This window comes from Lacerta agilis, chromosome 2 (genome assembly GCF_009819535.1).
Source record: "Lacerta agilis isolate rLacAgi1 chromosome 2, rLacAgi1.pri, whole genome shotgun sequence".
Taxonomy (NCBI): domain Eukaryota; kingdom Metazoa; phylum Chordata; class Lepidosauria; order Squamata; family Lacertidae; genus Lacerta; species Lacerta agilis.
In genome coordinates, this window is record NC_046313.1 from 26103282 (window position 1) to 26124210 (window position 20929).

Here is a 20929-nt window from a genome sequence, read left to right on the forward strand (position 1 = left end):
CAAAATATCCCTCCCCCCCCCCCACAAATCCCAACTTGGCTCCACTACCCCAGAGTGCTAATAACCATGAGGTAACAATACCTTCCTACAAAAATATATATATATTGTATGTATATATAAAACAAACCCCTTTTAAAAAGGAATACTGGGTTGGTGCTCAGTTCAGTTGGCTGGATCAGGTTAACAGTCCAACCCTCACTGAGAAACCAGCCTCTGCTCTCCTCCCCCCTCCCCCCCCCCCCGCATCTACTTTCTTTTCAAAGCAACCACCCCATGGAGGGTTGTCAGCCAGCCTCCCTATAACCTCTCTGTGCACATTCCCCACTTTTTGACAGAAAATAAAAACCCGGCATCATGGTAAAGTTCAAAGAAAGATATCTGAAATAACAGTACGTACACCATAGGCCATGCATTATTTGTTCCTGGGTATATCTTATCTATAACTATCCATCTATATAGCTAGACAGCTAGATATAGATATTTCCCTTTTTTTAAGGAAAAAAAAATCCATTTTTTGCTATTAATGTGCAGCTCACATTAAAGCCTTTGAAGAGGGGTTGTGGACAAAAGTACAAAGAGAGAGAAAGAGAGAGATGCAGGATTTCCATCGAGTTAAATGTAAACTGCATTGAGGCGGAGGCGGCAGCTGCAAAATCTAACAATTCCCGTTTTGATATTTTCTACTCGGAAGGGTGTTTTTTTGTTTTTGCAAATGGCAGGGAGTGTGGAGAGGGTTGCAGCACCGTGGGTTCCTTAACGATCACAAGAGTTAGAAATCCGGGGTTGGGGAGAAGAGCGACTTTTCTTTTTTTAAAAAAAGAGGGCAAGTTGGGAGGAAATTGTGCAGAAGAAAAAGAAAAGAAGAGAGAAAGAAGAGAAGAGAAGCAGAAAACTCTTCCAAGCAGCAGCTGCCATTTCTAGTCAAGGTTCCTTCTCTCACACTGTTGATACCAAAGTGCCACTGCCGCTGTGGAATAGAAAGAAAAAGGACAGGATACTGCCAAACCGCACTTGCACCACGAAAGGAAAAAGCATCCGATGGACAAGGACCAAAGCAGCAACACATCTCGAGTGCCATGCTTGCGGGAGGCCGGGGGAAGAGACTACTAAAAGGTGAAAGATACTATTCGGCTGTACCACTGCGCTTTTGAGGTTCGCTGCAAGCTCAAAGGGCATCTCTACCCTGCTGCCCGCTGCCATGTGCTTAACAACTAAAAAAATATGGAGAATTTGAAAGCTTGCTCACTATTCTGTGACATTTTGATTGGACCTAATAAAAAGTATTGCCTTACCATGGGTTTGGAAGTCTCTGCTTCCTATAATAGCTTTTTTGAAAGCTTTCTGCTATAAGTGAACTCTTTTTACATGCCTGGTATTTCACAGTACAGAAAGCTATTACCAGTGCTGTCCTGTCCCCCAATACCTTCTGTCCTCTCATGTAAACTTGGCTGCTCCCTACTAACTGAGACTGAGAAAAAAAACCACAGTTTAACTCTGGTTTGCAAGGGATGCTTGGAATTCACGAAGAGAAGAAAAAACAGGGCAGGGAGCAATTGAGCTCACTGCTCACTGCTGCATCAACAAACCATAGTTGCCTAGATGGGAGACCACCTGGTATCCATGCACATGCTGGGTTCCAGGGATAAAATAAATGTAAATAAATCAAAACCTAAACTCACTCCTTGTATCCTGCACTTAAAAGGCAGGTGGCTGTTGAGCCCTGGAAATTGCCGTTTTCGGGGTGCGCCAAATGATTGTGCCTGTGTGGGGAAATGGTTGTACGCAATCCAGAGATACTGCTGCCTCCCTTGTGGGTTTTTTTTTTTTAATGTATCTACGATGGGTTCAAAAGTCCAAGCCTCTTACCTGCTTGAGGGTCTTGCTCCATAGTCATCCAGTCCCTGTGGATGTGAACAAAAAGAAAGCAAGTCAGCAGAAGAAACCACATTTGCCAAAATACAGCAATGGAAGAAAAATAAAAGCAACACTGACAATCGAACAGTTTTCTGGCGCAGAGTCAAAGTGTTTGGGTCTCAAGAAGGATTTAGCTACCAGAGCCATAGAGTGAATGGTAAAAAAGTTACGTCCCTTTCTCCAGAATATGACTTTGGGTAGCAAAAGTTGTAGAAGGAGAAGGATTTAAACTGAGCTCTGACATTGCAGCTTTGACTTGGGACAGAAGAGGTCTCTAACTTTTAGTTGCAGTGCAGGTTGCTGCTGCTGGGCTGTTGCAAAAACACCCTGTGGAAAAAGCAGGTTGGTGGCATTGCAATGTCTGGTGGAAGCAAGCACAGGACTCTGCAGAGTCTCATCTCTTTTGAGGATTATCTTCAAAAGAAAATGCCAAAGCGATGGCTTCCAAGCATCAGTGAGATGGATGAAACAGAAGCAGCGGCACATAGAGAAGTGCAGCCTGCCTCTTTCATCCCCATGCTCCGATGGGTACATATAAAGAAAACGACAGACACTTATTTTTCCTGCTCAAATGGGTCCCAGGAGAAGTCAAATCACAAGCCTGGATGTGATGCACTTTAAAGTCCCATCAACATTTAAGGGGGAAATTGTGAGCTTGGAGAGCTCCAGCAGGCATGTGTGTGCCTTCCATTTGAACACCCCCAGCCCTGCTTAAACCCTGCGGGCTATGCTTGCTGCGGCGAAGCCAAATGCAGCAAGCCAAGGAGGGCTATGAATGTTCCCTGGGAAACTCCAGTCACTTTCTCCTTCTCCTTACTTAAAAATACCACTTACTATTCTGGACAAAAATATCAAGGTTTCCCACCAGGCAGCAATTTTCAGCTGCTCACGGCTGACGGTCTGTAGCTCAAATGCTGGGGCAAAACTCAATCAAGTTTAAACTCCATGCTTAGCTCTTAACCCAAGTCAAGTCTCACTAAGGGTCATTAGCCATAGAACCTATTGGCAGTAATAACTAACAAACCTTCATGTATCTGCAATGGGGCTGGGGTTGTGGGAAGGGAGTTTCCAAGTCAAAGCCTCAGAACCACTCATTTAAGAAACCAAACTATTTTCCTGTTCCGGACAAATAACAAAACTACCATTATTTTGTAATTCAATCTTATCACAGTTATGCTCAGTTAAAACTTGCAGTTTTGTCGGTTCCACTGCCCTAGCTTCTTTTGTAACCAAAATACTGCTGTTTTGTCCCAGCTATAAATATATTTAGACAGCAATAATCATCCCCGACTATCTGACTTTGATTTAATATTTGTATCCTGCTTTACTAACAACAAAGTTGAGCTCAAAGCAGCTCAGAACAGTAGTGCACCTTTTGCAAAATACCGGATTCAGCAGCAAACGTTTTCCAACTAGTGAGCCTCCTTTTGCTTTCCAATCACCTTGGTTGATTTTATCTGCATCCTTCCATCCATCCCCTCAACCTTTTACTTAACAACTAGTCTTATTTGGTTGAGTCAAGTATGCCAGGCTCACTTGTGCCAGGGGGAACAGATGAAGTTGTTGGGACTTACATCAGCCCCAGTCCACATGGCCAAAGTTTGGCAATCAAGCTGCTTCTGAAGGGCACTACAATGGCAACTGCTGTGGCTCAAGAGAGTCAAGAAGACTAGACTCAACCAAACAGCAGCACAGCTGCTCAACTGGTCAAATGGAGGACACCACGTTAGCTACCTGTTCTCTACGATTTGAAAACCTGAAGGGGGGGGAGGGGAATAAGCTTCGTTGACCGGTGAGCAACCCATTTCTAGCAGTAGACACTCATAGAACGGCCAAATGTTACCAGTTGGGCATTTGCGTCGCTGTTTTACTGCCAATCTTTGTGCCTCACCCATCAATAATTTCCCAGTTGGTTCATTTACAGGTATTCTCCATAGTTTCTGTTCGTGCTTCTCCTTCCGATTCATTCCACTTCCCCAAAAATGCAAGTCGCTGCCTCCTTTTGGAAGAATGAGGATGGGAAGGAGAGAGGAGGCAGGATTACCCATGTTGGGTAAGCCACAAAGATGCAACAGGCAGAAAACAGGCCCCAGAAACCCCAATGGAAACATTGCGTTCTTGGGACTTACGGCTGTTGACCTAGGATAAGGCTGGTAGGAGGCAGGTAGCAGTTGGCAGAGGCCATTGGAATATTCATTAATTGCACAACCGTAGGGCATAACGTACTCCTACAAATAATGAACATAAGCACCTGTTGGCAAGTTAAGCCTCACCTGCTCGTAAAAAGACCTAGGTTAGAAAACAGACACTTGGAGAACGTTCACTTCAGCAGTGCCTCAACCAGGACTCCTTTTAGCAAAACGACCTCCCATCCACCCAAGGCGCAGACACAGCTCTGTGCTTTGGGCCCAGCTCTGCTGCTGCTGCTTGGCTACAGAAAACAAGGGCAACTTCATTTTCTGCAGGTGTGGCACATGCAAGAAACTAGAGTCTGCCATAAAGAGAGGCTAGGTTTAGCTGCTACATCGAGAGAGAGTGGCTTTACTGCCTCCCAGCATTCTACTCTGTAGAAGTTTCCAAATACTTTATAGGCAACAGGAAACATGGGGGTTGGGGTGGGGGGAGAAACCCAAGTGAATATATCCCGAAAGGTTGGGGGAAGGGCTTGGATATCTTGTTGCATACAGCCCAGTGAACATTCCACAAAATGCAATAATTCACACCCCCAGTAAAATCCATCTACAATTACTCCTCTGTCCCCACAGGGAGAAATAAACCTAAACAGATATTGCTAGTGCTGCTCAGTTAAAACCAGCCTGGCATATAGCTGCTTTCAGCTTTATTGCCTAGGTGAAGCAGGTTAGTTCTCCCAACCACAGGCCCACACATCTTGTAGGTTATCTCTCAGTTTTGGAACCCTCTCATGCATGCTGGAACTTCTAGCCAGCCAGTAGAACAGGCGTGGGGAGCCTGTGGGCCCTCCAGATGTTGCTGGATTCCAGCTCCCAGCAGTCATGGCAGAGCCAGGAACAATGGGAGTTGTAATCTGCCAACACCTGCATCCCAGGTCTAGACAGAAGCTGCAAGCTCTTTGCTCAGAGCTGTGAAGTAGAAAAGCAACTTTTAATACTCAGAGCCCAATCTCAGTTAAGCCGTTCCCACCATCCCTGAACACTGCTCCCGCTACCTAGGGATGATGGGAGTTGTAGACCAAAAACAGTTGGAGACCCCCAAGTTTGGGGAAATCCTGCTCTAGATTTAACAACCTTTCTTTGAAAAAAAGAAAAGCAGCAGTTTTGACACCAGGAAATAAAATGCCGCTGCCGCTGCCAAAAGCAGAACTTTCATGCTTTGAAAATTCAAATTTGCTGCGGGCAGTTAAGGCAGGTTTCATCCACCAACAGATAGCGCCTCTCCCCTCCCAGTAAGGTTCCTCACCTGGGCAAAAGCAGGCACTGCCACGCTGTACGGCCTCTGTTTGAAGGTGTTGACATTCTGCGACTGGAAAGCTCGGGAAGACATGCTGTAATCTGGAGGGGGGATGTCATCTTTGTCCAGCAGGTTTCCTGTGCTACTGCTTTTCCCTTGGCTGAAGAAATAGATAAAATCTGCTTAGCAAACGTAGAAAATTTGGCTTTCTATGTTCTTAGCACTTCTCATTTTTATATGTAAGCCGGCTTGAGTCCCGTCAGAGGAAAAGGCGGGATAGAAATAAATTGATGGCAATGATTACAACAACAACTTCCTACTTCACAGAATTTTTGCTAGGAGTACTTTCCCAGCACTTAAGCCAACAACTTGCTCTCTTCATGCTCGTCTCACCTGAGATGGCCAGAGAAGCCAATTACAAACATATCTAACTGCCATTAACTCCACTGCCTGAGGAAATGAGTTATTTTGTGCTCCTGGCCTGTCACCAACTATGATCCTGGATTTGATCTGGGGTGAGGGGAGAAGAGGACCTTCAAGGGAGGGCAAGGCAGCCACAACTGAAATTGGCGAGGGAGGGAGATAAATCCATCAAGTCGCCTCCTGGAAATTTTCCAACTGTCAGCTGACTCGAGGGAAGAATTGTGTGATGGGAGCCACCTTGTCCCTCGTGGCCTGGATATTGTTCCCTGCTCTGCTCCTGAATATGACGGGGACGACGGTGACAAAAGGTGCTTCCAGGGAGGGACTGCTCTTCATCAAGGGCAAGACTGTGAGAACTGCCACTGTCATTTGATTAGGATATAGGCCTCTCTGTCTGTCTGTCTGTCTGTCTGTCTGTCTTCTAGACTGCCAGAAATTGCATAGACAGAACGATGTGAGTGCACTAAAGGAATCGTGCTTGAGCTTGTTTTAAAACTCCTCCCTGCCATTCATTTTTTCTCTTGTGTCGTGAGTTTCGAGACTGCAAACCCAGAAGCGGGGACCAGCTTCGTATTGACTTCTGTAAGCCTCTCTGTGAGCTTTTTTTTTTTTAAAAAAAAAACCAAAGGGTAGGGTATAGAAACATCTTAAATAAAACAAATAAGTAAATCATCTGAATGCTTCCTTTCCATGAAATGACCCCTTCCTCACTTTCAACTGAAGAATCAATGCTGACTTACAAGCCCAGCAAACCCCCCCTCTCTCAGACACTCCAAGATGCCATAGCATCTGCTTATGCAGATTTTTCTTCATTCTTTCAAGGAATCATTTCCCCCACACCCAGGTCTGGGTTCTTTCAATTTTAGTCATTCGTGCCCATTGTGCTTATCACTAACAAACATTGCGATAGGAGTCGTTCCATCAAAAGTATATTTGCTTTGGGCTGTTCCTTCTCTCTCTCTCTCTCTCTCTCTCTCTCTCTCTCTCTCTCTCTCTCCTCTGTGTGTGGTTTGTGGGGGGGGGGGCAGACAGACACCAAATATTTTCGCAACAAAGCCTGCAATACTGGTTTGACAAACTTGAGGCAGGTACGGCTGGTTACTGACAAAAGAGGAGCCAGAAAGAGGGCAATACAAGACAGGTACTGATTCTGGGCTCAGCAAGGGTGGGGTTGATCTCTATAAATACAAACATCATTCAAACGCCACATGTTTTCTTGTGGAAGCCAGCAGACAACACAACCTTCTTACCTCCTGTGCAACCTTTCGCTCCATCACTGTCCAGCACACGTGTGTAGGAGAAAGGAAAACCAGCCTCTCCTATGGTGCAGATTAACAGAAGGAGGATTAAAAGTTTATTTCTCTCTCTTACACTGGGGGAAAACCCCCCACTTAAAACTGCTACAATCACAACACTGGGCAGCCTACCTCCCTCAGTCGAACTTGCCCAGGTTCTTGTACATTTTGCATGAGCCTCAAATTCTACACCATGTTTTCCGAACCAAGTAATTTTAGACACTTTTCTTGTGACATGTTCTGTATTTTTGATAGGCGAGTGGTTTTTGACTCGGGGGTGGCCGGATACAGATCACCCTCCTCCCCGGTCATGAGATCAACACCAAATGAAAAAGGAGCAGTAATAACTCCCCCTCCTCAGCTGATCAGCATCCAACACCCACCACTGACATGTGGCCCCTAAAGGGTTTGTCAAAGGGTAAATGTGGCCCCTTCAGCCAAATAAACATTACCCATCCCTGCTGTAGAGGCTCACCAGCCAAAGTGCCCCCTATTGCCAGTATCACCTCTCACCGTGTGGGCATCCATTTGGGCTAAATTATTAACTCAAGTGCACGTCAGTAAACTCTCCTTTGACCTTAAATGTTTAAAAGCCCAATTCTGCTTATAAGGCTAGCAATTTACTTGGGTAATTGCCATTTGAAACAGGCCACCCTGAATCTTTCGCTTAGAGATCCAGTTCTTCCCAGAACCCCCTGTAAAGAATGGCAATTGCCTGGGAGAAATACTGGAGGACGCTGTTAGCTCCAGATTTAGGACCTTTTAAGACTCAAGATCCTGTTTATGTGAGAGCTCACAAACACTCTGGGATTGTGGAGGAGCTTACCTACCTACACAACCGTTGCCAAGCAACAAGCTCTCCTCTACTCTTTAGCAAACATAATTGTGCAAAAAAGCGAGCCCTGCTGTAGCAGTCTAACCCAGCAACAGCTTTTTGTTCCATGTTATGCCACAGACACTCTAGGAGTGGAAAGGCCTGCAATTTCCGCCATTCCTTTTAACTTTCCTTTGGCATGCTTACACCGGTTAAGGCTTCGTGCTTCCACAGTGTGGGAGCTTCAAAGCAGAGGGAAGAGCCGTCCATTACGCGCTCCACACGTTGGCACACCAAACCCCAACCACAGTGCAATACACAAGATAAAAAAGTGTAAAGGATATTTTTCCAAAATGATCATAGGCAGCATTTACTGCCAGGAGTGTCGAACAGGCATGCCCCTCATCCAGCCCCCCTGGCCCAGTTTGGTTACCTCTGGGAGTTCAAAAAAACAACAAACAGATAATCAGATCAGAGCACCAAGCAATTTTCATTGTCATCATGGTGCTAGGCTTCAACTTTCTCTGCCCAGTTTAGCGCCATGAAGAAGATGCAAGGACCCCCCCCCCCCAATCAGAAGACTGATCTGATTTTTCATTTCCTAATGCCCCTTTCCCCACTGGAGGGCTGCAGCACAGAGGGGGCAAAGGGAATAAACCCCCCGTTCTCTGCTCCAGCACTATAGTATACCAGAAAAGGGGTGTGACAGGGATGTATGTCCATGCATGGGGAGTGGACCACTTTTGGCCACGCCCACTGCTGTCCTGTGGCTCTCAAGAGAGTTGGGCCCAAAAATGCTTACCCACCCTGATTTACTGGAAAGTTGTGATGTTTCGAAGAAGGAAAGTGTGAAGAAGAGCCCCATGCACAAAATACACTGTCCCCCCCCCCCAATAAATACTGGCTTGCACAGTTTTGGAACTTTTTGTGCTTCTTATACAGATGTAAGATACTGGGCCAACAACACAGACGCCATCATCCCAGCTTTGATCAGGGCTATGCTATGCGTGTGAATGTTCAGAAGCTGAGACACCTGAGTGCAAGAGAGGCAGGGCAGAAGTACTAGCCTCCAGGTACTCGGAAAAAGAAGAAGGTGCCCAATGAACACTTTTAAGAGGCCCCCCCCCCCCACACAAACAAACACATTCTCAAGACTCAGAAGCAACCGCCACTCACAATTTGTCTTCTCGCTCTCTCCGTTAGTGCCACCGTCTCTGGCCTCAGGCACTAGCAACGTAATGAGGTCTCCTTCCTGAAGCTCAGCAGGGTGGTGTTATCCCCCGGCAGCGTGAGAGAGAATATGGCTCGTACTCTTGTCCGGCCGTTTCTTTTCCAGCCCTGCTGCCATGGAGCTGGAACGGGGCAGAGTCTTGTTTCTCAGCTGGGGAAAGAAAGGAATAACAAAGCTGGATCTCAGAACTGGCTCTCGTCCTGGAGAGGGTTTCATAAGCTGGCCTACATCCAGCCGTGGCTGGTGTGGCAAGGGGCATTTACTTGACCACCCACCGCCAGCTGTGCTGTGGCTTGCTAAGAGGGGGAAGAGTGAGGCAGTGGGGAGGTCGGTGTGTTGCAAGGGCACTGGATTGGCTCCCACCAATGCATTTGCACCCTGCTGACCTCGCTATTGCCTCTCCTCTTCTCTCCTGGTAAGGCCACAGAGACTTTGGTGACTGGCGGTCAGGTAAGCGCCATCTCTATCCTCAATGTGAAGAAAACAAAGGCTTGACAATGTCGTCCATTCTTTTCACATTAAAATGCGGGTTTCATGGCAAAAGGTTTAACAAAGAAGAGCTTTTGCGTTGTTTTCTGTGCTGGTTTGGAGGAATTGTTTCCTGTTGCAGAAGAAAATTCTTCTAACAAACAGGTTTGGTTTGGTTTTGAATGAAAAATAAGGATAGATGGTGTCAGTAAATGCCCCATAGTCCCTCTGTTAAGAGCGAGTTTCCGGGGAATGAGCTAACAACAAGAGAGCGAGGCCGTGATCTACGGGAGACTTCTTGTGAACGAGCCCTCCTAAAAGGAACAGCATTGAGTGATTTGCTTCCCAAGCCACCAGTACCACCTAACTAAACAGATTACTCATACATACTCATAAACCTCTTACTTCACTGTTGGCAACACAAGTACAGTAATGCAGGTGTGCAAGAAAAAAACCCAGTGTTTTAATTTGCATCCCTCATAACTGTGCCATATGGCCTTGAGCAAATTCTTAATATCGGCCACTTAATGGACCACTCTCCCATTAGATTCCTTATTTTGCAGGCTTTGGGGTCAAGGCGACTTTCCCCAACACCCCCATTTTATTATTTTTGTTTTTGCTGTGCAAAACAAAGCTCCCCTATTGCACCCAAAGTTTCATTCATTCAAACCTTTCTCCCCTGCTTGTGAATGGCAGCGAAGGAGTGGGGACAAGGGGGGGGAGGCTGGGTGAGTTTCCTGGCAGAATACCCACCATGGACACGGAGCACTGAACAATCTCCTTGTTTAAAACAAATATTAAATAAGGTTTAAGATATATGTTTGTGTGTCATGGCACAGAAAGGAGCAGGTGGCTACACAGTAGGGTACCCATCACTCTTGTCCAATGCCATGAACTTTGCCCTTACCCTGCAGAGAGAGATTACTCATCCATTGCTACAACCAAGCAGCAGCAGATACTGAGTTCTAGCTTGTACCTGTTGTATGAACATTACTGCAAAAAAATATGCTATCCCTATATGGCTCTTTTCTTCTAAAATTATACAGAAATGGGCAGAGTGCTAGAAGCATTTAGAGCTACAGTTGAGAATGTCTGGGCTGTGTGTCTAATTTGATGTTGCCAAGTCCATTTGGGCAAACCATGCCCACTTGCCAGTCACCTGATGTCACGTGACATCAGGCACAGGAATCTTTTATCTGTGATTTAAGCACTAAGCCTCTGCCTGCTCTTTTGACAGCAAAAGGCAACAGGCAGGGACTTAGCTCTGATCTTAGCGCTATTGTCCTGTAGGTGATGGGGAAGAAGAAGAGGAGGAGGAGGAGGAGGAGGAGGAGGAGTTTGGATTTGATATCCCGCTTTATCACTACCCGAAGGAGTCTCAAAGCGGCTAACATTTCTCCTTTCCCTTCCTCCCCATAACAAACACTCTGTGAGGTGAGTGGGGCTGAGAGACTTGAAGAAGTGTGACTAGCCCAAGGTCACCCAGCAGCTGCATGTGGAGGAGTGGACCCGGTTCACCAGATTACGAGTCTACCACTCTTAACCACTCCACCCACACTGGCTCTCCAGAAGGGAATCCAGGTGAGAAAGTTTTGTGCCACCCTCCTCCGTGTATTTCTATGCCCCTTCTCCCACTTTACCGCTGCTGCTGCTGCTGCTGCTGCAACAACACAGCAGCGGCTATTCCACCCAGCATCAGAAGGACGGTTCACTCCAAAACAAAAACAAAAAGTGAGAGTTTTGCTGCAAGGTTGTCTAAATATCGACCTGCCTGCTGAGAGAATGATGGCCAGATGGCTGGATTTACTCATATGCCCCTTTTCTGCACGATGAGCTGTGCCCGAAGCGGCTTACAGCAAACATTCCAAACATCAAAATGCAGAGCACTGGAAAATACAAATATACAGAATACAGAAACAAGCGGAGAGAGAGAGAGAGGAGGAGGAGGGGAGATGAGAGAGAGAGAGAGAGAGAGACTTACTGGTTGCGTAGCTGTTTTTCGGCATAACACTTTTGCGCACGGGAAGCGTATTATGAATAGGAGTCGCGTCAGCTGCTTCTGAGTTTGGGGTGGGGATAAGGACTTAGGCTGAGGAGGCTTCCTGTCGGACCAGTGGTTGTACTCTTCACCTTCTGAGCTGGAGACACATCATTACTGGAATGGTCTCTTGTGCAGACATTCGCTGTAGTTGGGGGGGGGGAGGAAGGAAGGAAGGTAGGACAGTTAGCTTTCAGTACACAAAGGAGTACAAAGTAGTGGCCACATCCAAGAAACCTTTTTGGTGCAGGGTTGGGGAGCCCCCTGGCCCTCGAAGCATTGCTGGATGCCTTCCCTCCTCTCCTTGGCCATGAAGAAGAACCTGAAATCCCGCCCGCCCGTGTCCCACATACACACAAACACACACATGCAGTACTTACTCCTACAAAAGGTGCCAGCTCTGGTGGGACAGGGAGTGGTTGGCCACCAGGGATAGGGTCTGAGATGATGAGGTTTGACTTGGACGTAGAAGAGGGGGGCTGGGCATGATGGTCCCATTGCTGCTGATGGCCAATTTGCTGCATGAGCTGGATAGCGCGGTCTGGAATCTTGTTGGGATCGGGAGCAGGACTGCTGCCACACAGGGAGTTTCTGCGCCAAGATGTTCTTTCCCCTGAAGTAACAAAGGAGAGCAGCAGCGTGAAAAAGGAGAGAGAAAGCACAGTGTACCATCAAAGGTTTTGTGTAAAGTAATAAAAATAACGCCAACAAGACCCCTTTCTCAGCTGAACCCCCGCACCACGGCTAGTCAACAATTTTTTTTGGCTTCCGAGGAATGCAGACTTGTGAATTGTACCGCATGGACACTCTTCCAAGTTGTTCACGTTTGTCTAGTTAAAAGACGGTGGATGAGATTCCCCTGGTCCCGTGTGAGCTATAAACAAAATAAACCCCATAAAGACAATGAATATGTAGGTAATGGCAGTGCTAGGCAGTGTAAATAAGGTGCATGAAGTATTTATAATGGAAGGGAAGCAATCCGTCCGCCCCCCCCCCCCCAGCACATCTTAAAATCTAGTTTGGGGGTAGTTGCTCAGATAAAGCACATCTGAGAAATAAAGCGAGCTCCGAGTCTGGGCAAGTTCTCATCCCAGGATTTCCCCCTACAATGGGTGAACTTATCCCCACTACAAAACAAGTCTGTTCTGTTAGCCAGGTGCGGAGCCACGAAAGGAGCTGGGAGCCTGCAGTTCAAACCCCACTTGGCCATGAAGCTCTGGGGTGACTTTCAGCCAGTCACTGCCTCCCAGCCTGACCTACCTCACAGGGTTGTTGTGGGGATTAGATGAGGAGGGAGAGAACCATGTAGGCACCTTGAGCTCCTTCAAATGAAGCGGAAAATAAATGCAATCAATGAATGAATCAATGATGTCAGTATTCCGAGTGCTGGAAGTTCTTTTCTGCATGTGACGTTTCTGACTTATTTCTGGGATATCAGAGCTTTTATTATTATTATATTATATTATTACTATTACTATTGTATTGAAAGGGAGAGATGGTTTAAGACTCGGCAATATCAGGGTAGCAGGAAACTCGGAACACCTGACTGCCATTGACTGGAGTCCGGGAGACTTTCTGCCTGCTTGCCACTTCTCTAAACCAGTTGCACATTACACTGCGCAAATGCAATTCAATATGAATGCTTTCTGTTATGTAAATAGTAGTAGAGGTGACGCCTGAGCAATCTCAGAATACGTTTATCTAGGCATGTCGTGACCCTTGCAAAAACAAAACAAAACCCGCCCCTCCCCAATAAAGCTGATCATATAATCATAGAATTGTAGAGTTGGAAGGTACCTCCAAGGGTCTTCTAGTCCAACCCCCTGCAATGCAGGAATGTTGTTTGCCACTGAGTACCACATTGGAGGGACGCGGGTGGCACTGTGGGTTAAACCACAGAGCCTAGGGCTTGGCTGATCAGAAGGTTGGCGGTTTCAAATCCCCCGCAACGGGGTGAGCTCCCATGCTCAGTCCCAGCTCCTGCCCACATAGCAGTTCGAAAGCATGTCAAAGTGCAAGTAGATAAATAGGTACTGCTCTGGTGGGAAGGTAAACGGCGTTTCCGTTGCGCTGCTCTTGGTTCGCCAGAAGCGGCTTTGTCATGCTGGCCACATGACCCGGAAGCTGTACACTGGCTCCCTCGGCCAGTAATGCGAGATAGCACCGCAACCCCAGAGTAAAGGGGTCCCTTTACCTTTACCACATCCACAGGCAAAGGGAGCTTCCATCCTCCACTTAACCGAGTATCACCTGCTTGTGCAGCTGCTTCAGACATTCCAAAACTCCCAGTTCTATGAAAAAGGCCCATCTTTTCCCACTCCCATTCAGAACCCAAAGTAGTCGAAAAGCACCCTCAAATCCACCGCTGTATTATCACCCCGTCGTCCCCCCACCCCAGTGTGCAACTAACCTAATGCTTGCCTGAAGGCTGCCAAAGGCTATTCTAGGGTCTCCGTGCACACAGTGTTGTTGCTATGGAGAGGTTGGTCTCTGCAGCCTAAACCACCATTGTATATTGATAGCACCCTACCGCTAGCACAGCAGTGTGCTGGGAGCACACTGTGTTTCTGAGCAAGTCTCCATGTGCGGTAGTGCTCCACTTCCTTCGCCCCAAGCAATAAGCCATGGGGAAACAGAAAGGAGGAGACGGGTGGGTCTAATGCTTTGACAGCGATGGGGGTACGGCAACTAAAGCAGAGGGGTTTGCCAGAGCATGTGGAAAGCAAAGCACCTTGGCCTACTTTGGATGAGAGATGTGCAACTTTGGGATACAAACTGCATACTCTTCTTCTTCTTCTTCCCACTCTGATGGGAGATGGAGGAAGAAAATTCCATCTGGTCCCTTTCGGGATATGTCCTTAGTCTCCTACATCATGTCTCCCTCCCCCCCCCTCCAATGAGAGGGAGAAAAAGAGCTTTGGAGTACGGAAGATTTCCTATCAGAAATCAGCAGCTAAATCTATATCGAAGTGTAAGGACAACATGGGGGAGCAGATGAAGGTCAAGTTCCACTGCAAGAGCAGAAATTGGTCTGCTCATGCACTGAAATAGCTGGAGAACCCTTAATGTTTGATTTAAGGTATGTATCCCCCTTTCCTGCACAGTGTTAACACTCAAGTCACTAGTCTATACTTACTTAAACACAAACCCCCCAAAGATCTCAATGCCCAGATACACACACACACACACACACACACACAACCAACCATACAGCTACTATTCTCATCTTACTTGAAGTTCATATGTACCTCCTCAGTACAAAGCTAATGTTTTAAGGGAATTTGTTCCTATGTACAAGTCAAAATAATAATAAAAAGGAGGTGGAAAAGTGCCCTAAGTTTGAGTTAACAACATAAAGAAAGAAAAAAACCCCAACAATTCTGCTTGCCCATTCGTTGTGTGTGGGGGGGAGAATTCTTTTTTAACTTGTGCTTTACATATATCATCAACATATAAAAGGCCCTTAACATATGTTGTCAATTCGCTTGGCACACACTACTGCTTGAAGATGCTTATGACTAAGCGGGACATTCAGCTAATCCCTTTATTATCTAAAAAACACCTTTTCAATCTTGCCAGATGGATACGTTTAAATGAAATGAGTGATATACAGAGAAGAAGTAATTAAAAGGTAGAGCATGTTTCTTCAGAATACCAGCAGGAGTCCACTGGCAGCCTAGAAATATAGGCTATTTCTCCATCAAGGGCATCTACAAGAGAGATTATTTCACTATTTGGCTACCCAAGGGAAAATATGGTGGAACACGGCATGCAGTATGGCACTCTGGAGTCATAATCCACACAGGCCCACCGCCTGATGGCTCTCTTGCTGCCTACTTACTGAATACGTCTGTGATGAATCTCTGGCAAAGGTGGGCAGAAAGTATTTTGGGATCTACAGCTCATCTCTAGAAAGTTTAGAGTAGATTGGCAAGGGTTTCTGACCCCCAACCTCCTAATCTGTGAGGTTCGCGTGATGGTGCTTACGAGTGACGAAGCAAGAACCCAAACAGTCTTTTGGCAGTTTTATTGTGCAAAACTATTTACAGTGCAGAGCTACGAAAAGCATGTCTGTCTCAGTCACTGGGAGAATCCGGGAGTGGCCCCTTCCGGCTCCTTCCCCAACGTATGAGCTTCGGCACCCCAAATCTCCTCCTACCCTCCTTGCGTTTCACCCCTCTGCACAATTGGGGTGCCAGAACTGGCGTGTTTCCCTCCTGACCAGCCGGACGAGGTGAGATGCTGGGGCTCTCAGCAGCATCCCCGAGCCCTCTCCTCTCCCAGCTGGCCCCTTCCCCTTCCTCCCCAACTGGAGGTGTGGCTGCTCTTCACGCTGGAAAAGGTGCTTGCTTCTCAAAAGGCTGTTGGGGCTCTCTGTAAGCTAACGGATCCTCACCCCCCCTCAGCAGGCCAGGAGGCAGTTCCCTGACATAATCTTTTAACAATAACCACAAAATGACTCTTCCCCCACCCCAACAAAAATTGGACTGCTGAAAGGAAGAAAGCTTGGGGTGACCAGGAACGGATTTGTGGGGGGAAAGAATGGACTCAGTGTAATTCTGGAACTCAAAACAAATCCCTGCGCTGCCCTAAGCTGCTCAGAGGCATCGTGGATATTCATTGCTATTCTACCACCTGCCATCCAGTGAATGTATGGGATTCGTCCCTCTCCTAAAGAAGAGACTGAATTATTATTATTATTATTATTATTATTATTATTATTATTATTATTTGAAATTATAAACACCAGGAAGAACTTTCTGATGGTAAGAGCTGCTCAACAGTGGAATGTACCTCCTTCAGAATGTGGCAGCTCTCCTTCTTTAGAAGATTTTAAGCAGAGGTTGGATGGCCATCTGTCGGGATGCTTTAGTTGAGATTCCTGCATTGCAGGGGGTTGGGCTAGATGACCCTTGGGGGGTCCCTTCCAACTCTACCATTTTAGGATTCTATTATCCTCCCCTGCCTATTTCTGTTCCAGGAAGGCCACACATGCTTGAAAGCTCTCTATCCAAAGCACCTTTTTTTTTTGTCCTGGAGCTTTCCCCATGAAAACCTGCTCTTTAGTGCTCAATCTGCAAGAAATTTTGAAGTTTGCTCTGACTGAGCACTAAAGAATGGGTTTTCATGGGAAAAGCTCCAGGCGAAAAGCAGGGGTGGGGGGAGCTTGGACACAAATTTTTAAGCATGGACCTGTCCCTGGAAAGAGCAGGGCAAAGGTAAATGTGGATATACCGTGAGTTATGTTCAGGAATGCCAACTTGAATAAGCCCTGCACTGCATAATTGATCACATGACGCAGTGCATGCACACACCATTGAATGGCAATGCCCATCAACTGGGGTGGGGTGGGGAATGGTTGGCCCCCCATGGCTCCTATGGTTATGTTTCACATTGGGCCAAATGGAAGCTTGTGCTTTTGGCTGGGACTGGATGACAATATCCATTTTCAATTTTTTTTTTAAGGGGATCTTGTTCAAAGTGATATTTGCCTTACTAAAGCTTGCACAAGGGTAACAGAGGTATTATGCAAGACCTCTGTATTGTTGTTGTTGTTGTTGTTGTTGTTTCTAAAATCTGGTGCGTGTACTGAGATTACAGTCTCCAGGGAGATCTCACACATGTACCATATTTTTCAGCTCCATAGGGCGAACCTAGTTTTTAGAGGAGGAAACCCAGAAAAAAATAATTCTTCTTTTCCTCTTCTAAAAGCCCTGTTTTTTTGAGGATCAGCTACATGTTTAGCAACTTTTTTTGCAAAGGGAAAAACCCTGTTTTTTGAGGATCGGCTATAAATGTTTTGCAGCTTTTTTTGCAAAGGGAAAAGCCACTGGTTTTTTGAGGATCAGCTAAATTTTGCAGCTTTTTTGCAAAGGGAAAAGCCCTGTTTTTTTGAGGATCAGCTCAAAGTTTTGCAGCTTTTTTGCAAAGAGAAAAGTCCTGTTTTTTGAGGATCAGCTCAGATTTGTGCAGCTTTTTGCAAAGGGGAAAAAAGCAAAGCTTCTTTTGCAAAGGGGGAAAAGCAAAGAGGAAAAGCCTCATTTTAATGGGGTTCAACTCACATTTCTGCAGCTTCTAAAGGAAAGGGAGCCTTTTCTACAGTTTCCAGACAGATAATCTAATCAGTCAGTCACATGTCGCTGGGGAAACAAACAACCTCCCTCTGCAGCACATTCAACAATGGAGGCCTGGGCAAGGAGGTGGGGCTGAAGGGAGCCGGGGACTCTTATCTCTCTCTCCCGATCTCTTGCTGATCAGCTGCTGAGCGGGGTCCTTTGAACACCCCCTTTTCTCTTTGTAAAATAAAAGCACGATCCTCTTTTGGCCCCTGGGCAATTTGGCTCCAGGGACCACCATTCACTCCATAAGACGCATAGATATTTCCCCTTACTTTTTAGGAGGAAAAAGTGTGTCTTATGGAGCGAAAAATACGGTGCCTTGTTTGGAGATTATGAAAGCACAGCTCCCTTTAAATGGGTTGTTGAAATTTGAATACTGGTAGGCCTTCCAGGATGCAACAGCTCATAGAAATAGACATGCTTGTATCATTCGGGCTGCCAAAAACAAAATAGCAAGGTTGTGCTCAGGTGAGGAGCACACATAAGTAGGGGTACGGCCTTAGAGACCGCCCACAGAAATGTCACCACATGACAAACCAATCACCTCATAAACATGCCGACAAAAATTCCACACCAGCAGCGAGTGCAGATGTATATAATGGGTTATTTTTACTCACTTTTTTTCCCTGCTGTGAGGTGAAATCCAAATTACATGTTAAAGTTTGGGCTGGCAATCTGACAACAATGACATTGTGTGCGCACTTGCCAAAAAACAAAGTGTGTGCCTGAGCAGCACGATTCTACAACAAACCTCCATCTGGAAGCAGCCTTGGCTTTGCTTTAGTTGATGGATTGCAGTGTTTTTAGATACAGTGGTGCCCCGCTAGACGAAAATAATTCGTCCCGCGAAAATTTTCGTCTAGCGGGGTTTTCGTCTTGCGGAGCGGCAATGGGGAGCCGCGCTCCGCAAAACGAAAAAAAAAAGACAAAATTTTTTTCGTCTTGCGAGGCAGCCCCATAGACTTTTTCGTCTAGCGGGGCTGCCTCCCGCTAGACGAATGCTTTCGTCTAGCGAGTTTTTCGTCTAGCGAGGCATTCGTCTAGCGGGGTACACTGTACATACAAAAGTAGATTTAGCAAAATTGAAGCCTGCGCTGCCTATGTGGCTGGGACACTTTTGAACGTCTTTGCTTAGGGGTTGGGACAGCAAGGAATCTTAAATATTGTGAAACAATAACAGTACTAAATTAATACACATTAGAATACATAAACCTTGTTGAGACATAAGAGCTAACCCATGTTACATTGCACTTAAGCTTTAAAGGGATACTTAAGCTGACCACTTTTTGAAGGGAAGGAGGTACGTGGAGCCCTGATTGAGTTAGTTCTCCCAATGCAGATTAGTACCCTGCACCAGTTTTTCGCAAAAAAAATGCCCCCTTGGTTGCTACTGTTGAGCACCTAAATATATTTTTTTTTCCTTCAAAAAGAAAAGTGGCCACTCCAATAACCCAAAAAGAAGAAGAAGAAGTGTGCATACACACGAAAGCTCATACCAAGAACAAACTTAGTTGGTCTCTAAGGTGATACTGGAAGGATTTTTTATTTTATTTTTACTATGGCAGACCAACACGGCTACCTACCTGTAACTCAAAAAAAAAAAAAAAAAAGCATGCTTCATATAACATGCAGTCTGGCCAATCGTTCTTGAGCAATAGGCATAGTGGATGGGTTTGATGGGAACATCTTACCCGAACAAACTTCCCCAGTGGCCTAAACATTTCTGAAAAATGTTGATGCTGATATTGGTACTGCAGCAGTGGGTACCAACCCAAAACTCCTGCATTGTTCTGATTGGATTGAAATGAATTTGAATGGGTTAGGCACCTGGCCTCTAGAGCCTCTGGGCTTCTATTGTTGTGCTTGAATTGGGCAGATATATTACAATCTGAGGAAGGTTAACTACCTGCAATAGTTTTCAGATATTGAGAGGGCTCTTGAAAAGGAAAGCTCTCGTTTTTAATTATCCTGGGAACTACTGCAGGTGCCCCACAGGTATAATGCTCCTTATGCTTACTGCAGCTTTGCACATACACTACTAGATATGGGGTGTGGGGGATAGTATCACTGTTACGAACACATAGTGCAGGAGCAGGCCTAGGAAATTAAGACAGTCCAAGGGGTGAAAAGCTCAGAACAAACTGAGGCTTGCACATTTTCTCCGGCATCAACACTCGTCTTAGTTCAGTCATAAACATGTGTACATTTGTGAACAACTGGAGACGAAGTGCTTGGACCTGGAAGGTGTACAACATCCCCTATAGAATTAAGGAACATTATTTCCCTTCAAGTTCCTTGGAAAGGAGCAACCATTTGTGGTCTGCAATTACCAATCTCGCAATCTGGGGGGGGGGGGAGAGAAGTTGCTATCGTGATTTGAGTTCATAAATCGTTTTTTTTAGGAGTTTAGAAGTCAGCCAGGACACAAACGTTGCCCGTGTCTGGGTTCCCGAGAACGGAGGGACTTTTTCGTCCAACCTGCTTCCCGAGTCGATGGTTCCAACGGTACGGCACCCCGACACAACAACTTGCTCACCTTAGAGTGGTAGGTGAGGGCGTTCTTGGCCACAGCGCACTGCTTCTCTACCAGGAAACAGAATCTTCGCCTCTCTTCTGTGAGCTGCCATCTTGTATCCATCGCAGACGTAGTTCTCCAGCTCGCCTTGCTTGTTGGTGATGGCTTCAATGAACTGGGAGGGAAACAAACACAAAGCAAAAGAGGTTACCCAAGTGTTCCCGCCTGAGCCGCAGCACAAGGGACCGGGAGGGCTGTCCTTCTGCATTAACACATCACTTGGTCTGTAGCAGAATTCCCTTCAGTGCGGGGTCTGCATCAAGCATGGCAAGGACCGGAGGAAAAACAGAGAGTGTGGTCATTTTGCGATTGCGGACTGTCCGAGGCTCTTAATTATTTCCATCGTTCCACTCATGGCCGGACGGCAGGGGGCACTAGGCAACAAGAGTATACACAGGCTGAGAGAATGCATCTCTCTCCCCCCTCCACCCCGCCAACCATCCTTAGTCATCTGACCTCCCCCACACAAAAGCTCCTGACTCAGAACGTGGGCTTCAGATGTTGTGTGGGTGGCAGAAGAGCAGAGAGAGAGAGAGAGAGAGAGAGAGAGAGAGAGAGAGAGAGAGAGAAATTCTCTCAGCCTCCCTCCTACTTTGCCTGCACCTGGGTAGTGCTCCTTTTTT

The 20929-nt window shown here is 46.4% G+C and overlaps 1 protein-coding gene across 1 annotated transcript in view; it reads right to left on the minus strand.

Moving 5' to 3' along the window:
- Positions 1-930: 930 nt before the first annotated feature.
- The window catches only part of BAIAP2 (BAR/IMD domain containing adaptor protein 2), a 118946-nt gene continuing 98947 nt past the window's right edge, over positions 931-20929 (minus strand). The window contains 15 exon segments of the mRNA XM_033138996.1: positions 931-967; positions 1867-1901; positions 5353-5522; positions 7029-7085; positions 9052-9129; positions 9132-9204; positions 9206-9251; positions 11057-11063; positions 11556-11622; positions 11625-11721; positions 11723-11757; positions 11993-12172; positions 12174-12225; positions 20260-20351; positions 20353-20421. Of these exon segments, the coding sequence (XP_032994887.1) occupies positions 937-967; positions 1867-1901; positions 5353-5522; positions 7029-7085; positions 9052-9129; positions 9132-9204; positions 9206-9251; positions 11057-11063; positions 11556-11622; positions 11625-11721; positions 11723-11757; positions 11993-12172; positions 12174-12225; positions 20260-20351; positions 20353-20421 (1089 nt within the window). The 3' untranslated portion in view covers positions 931-936.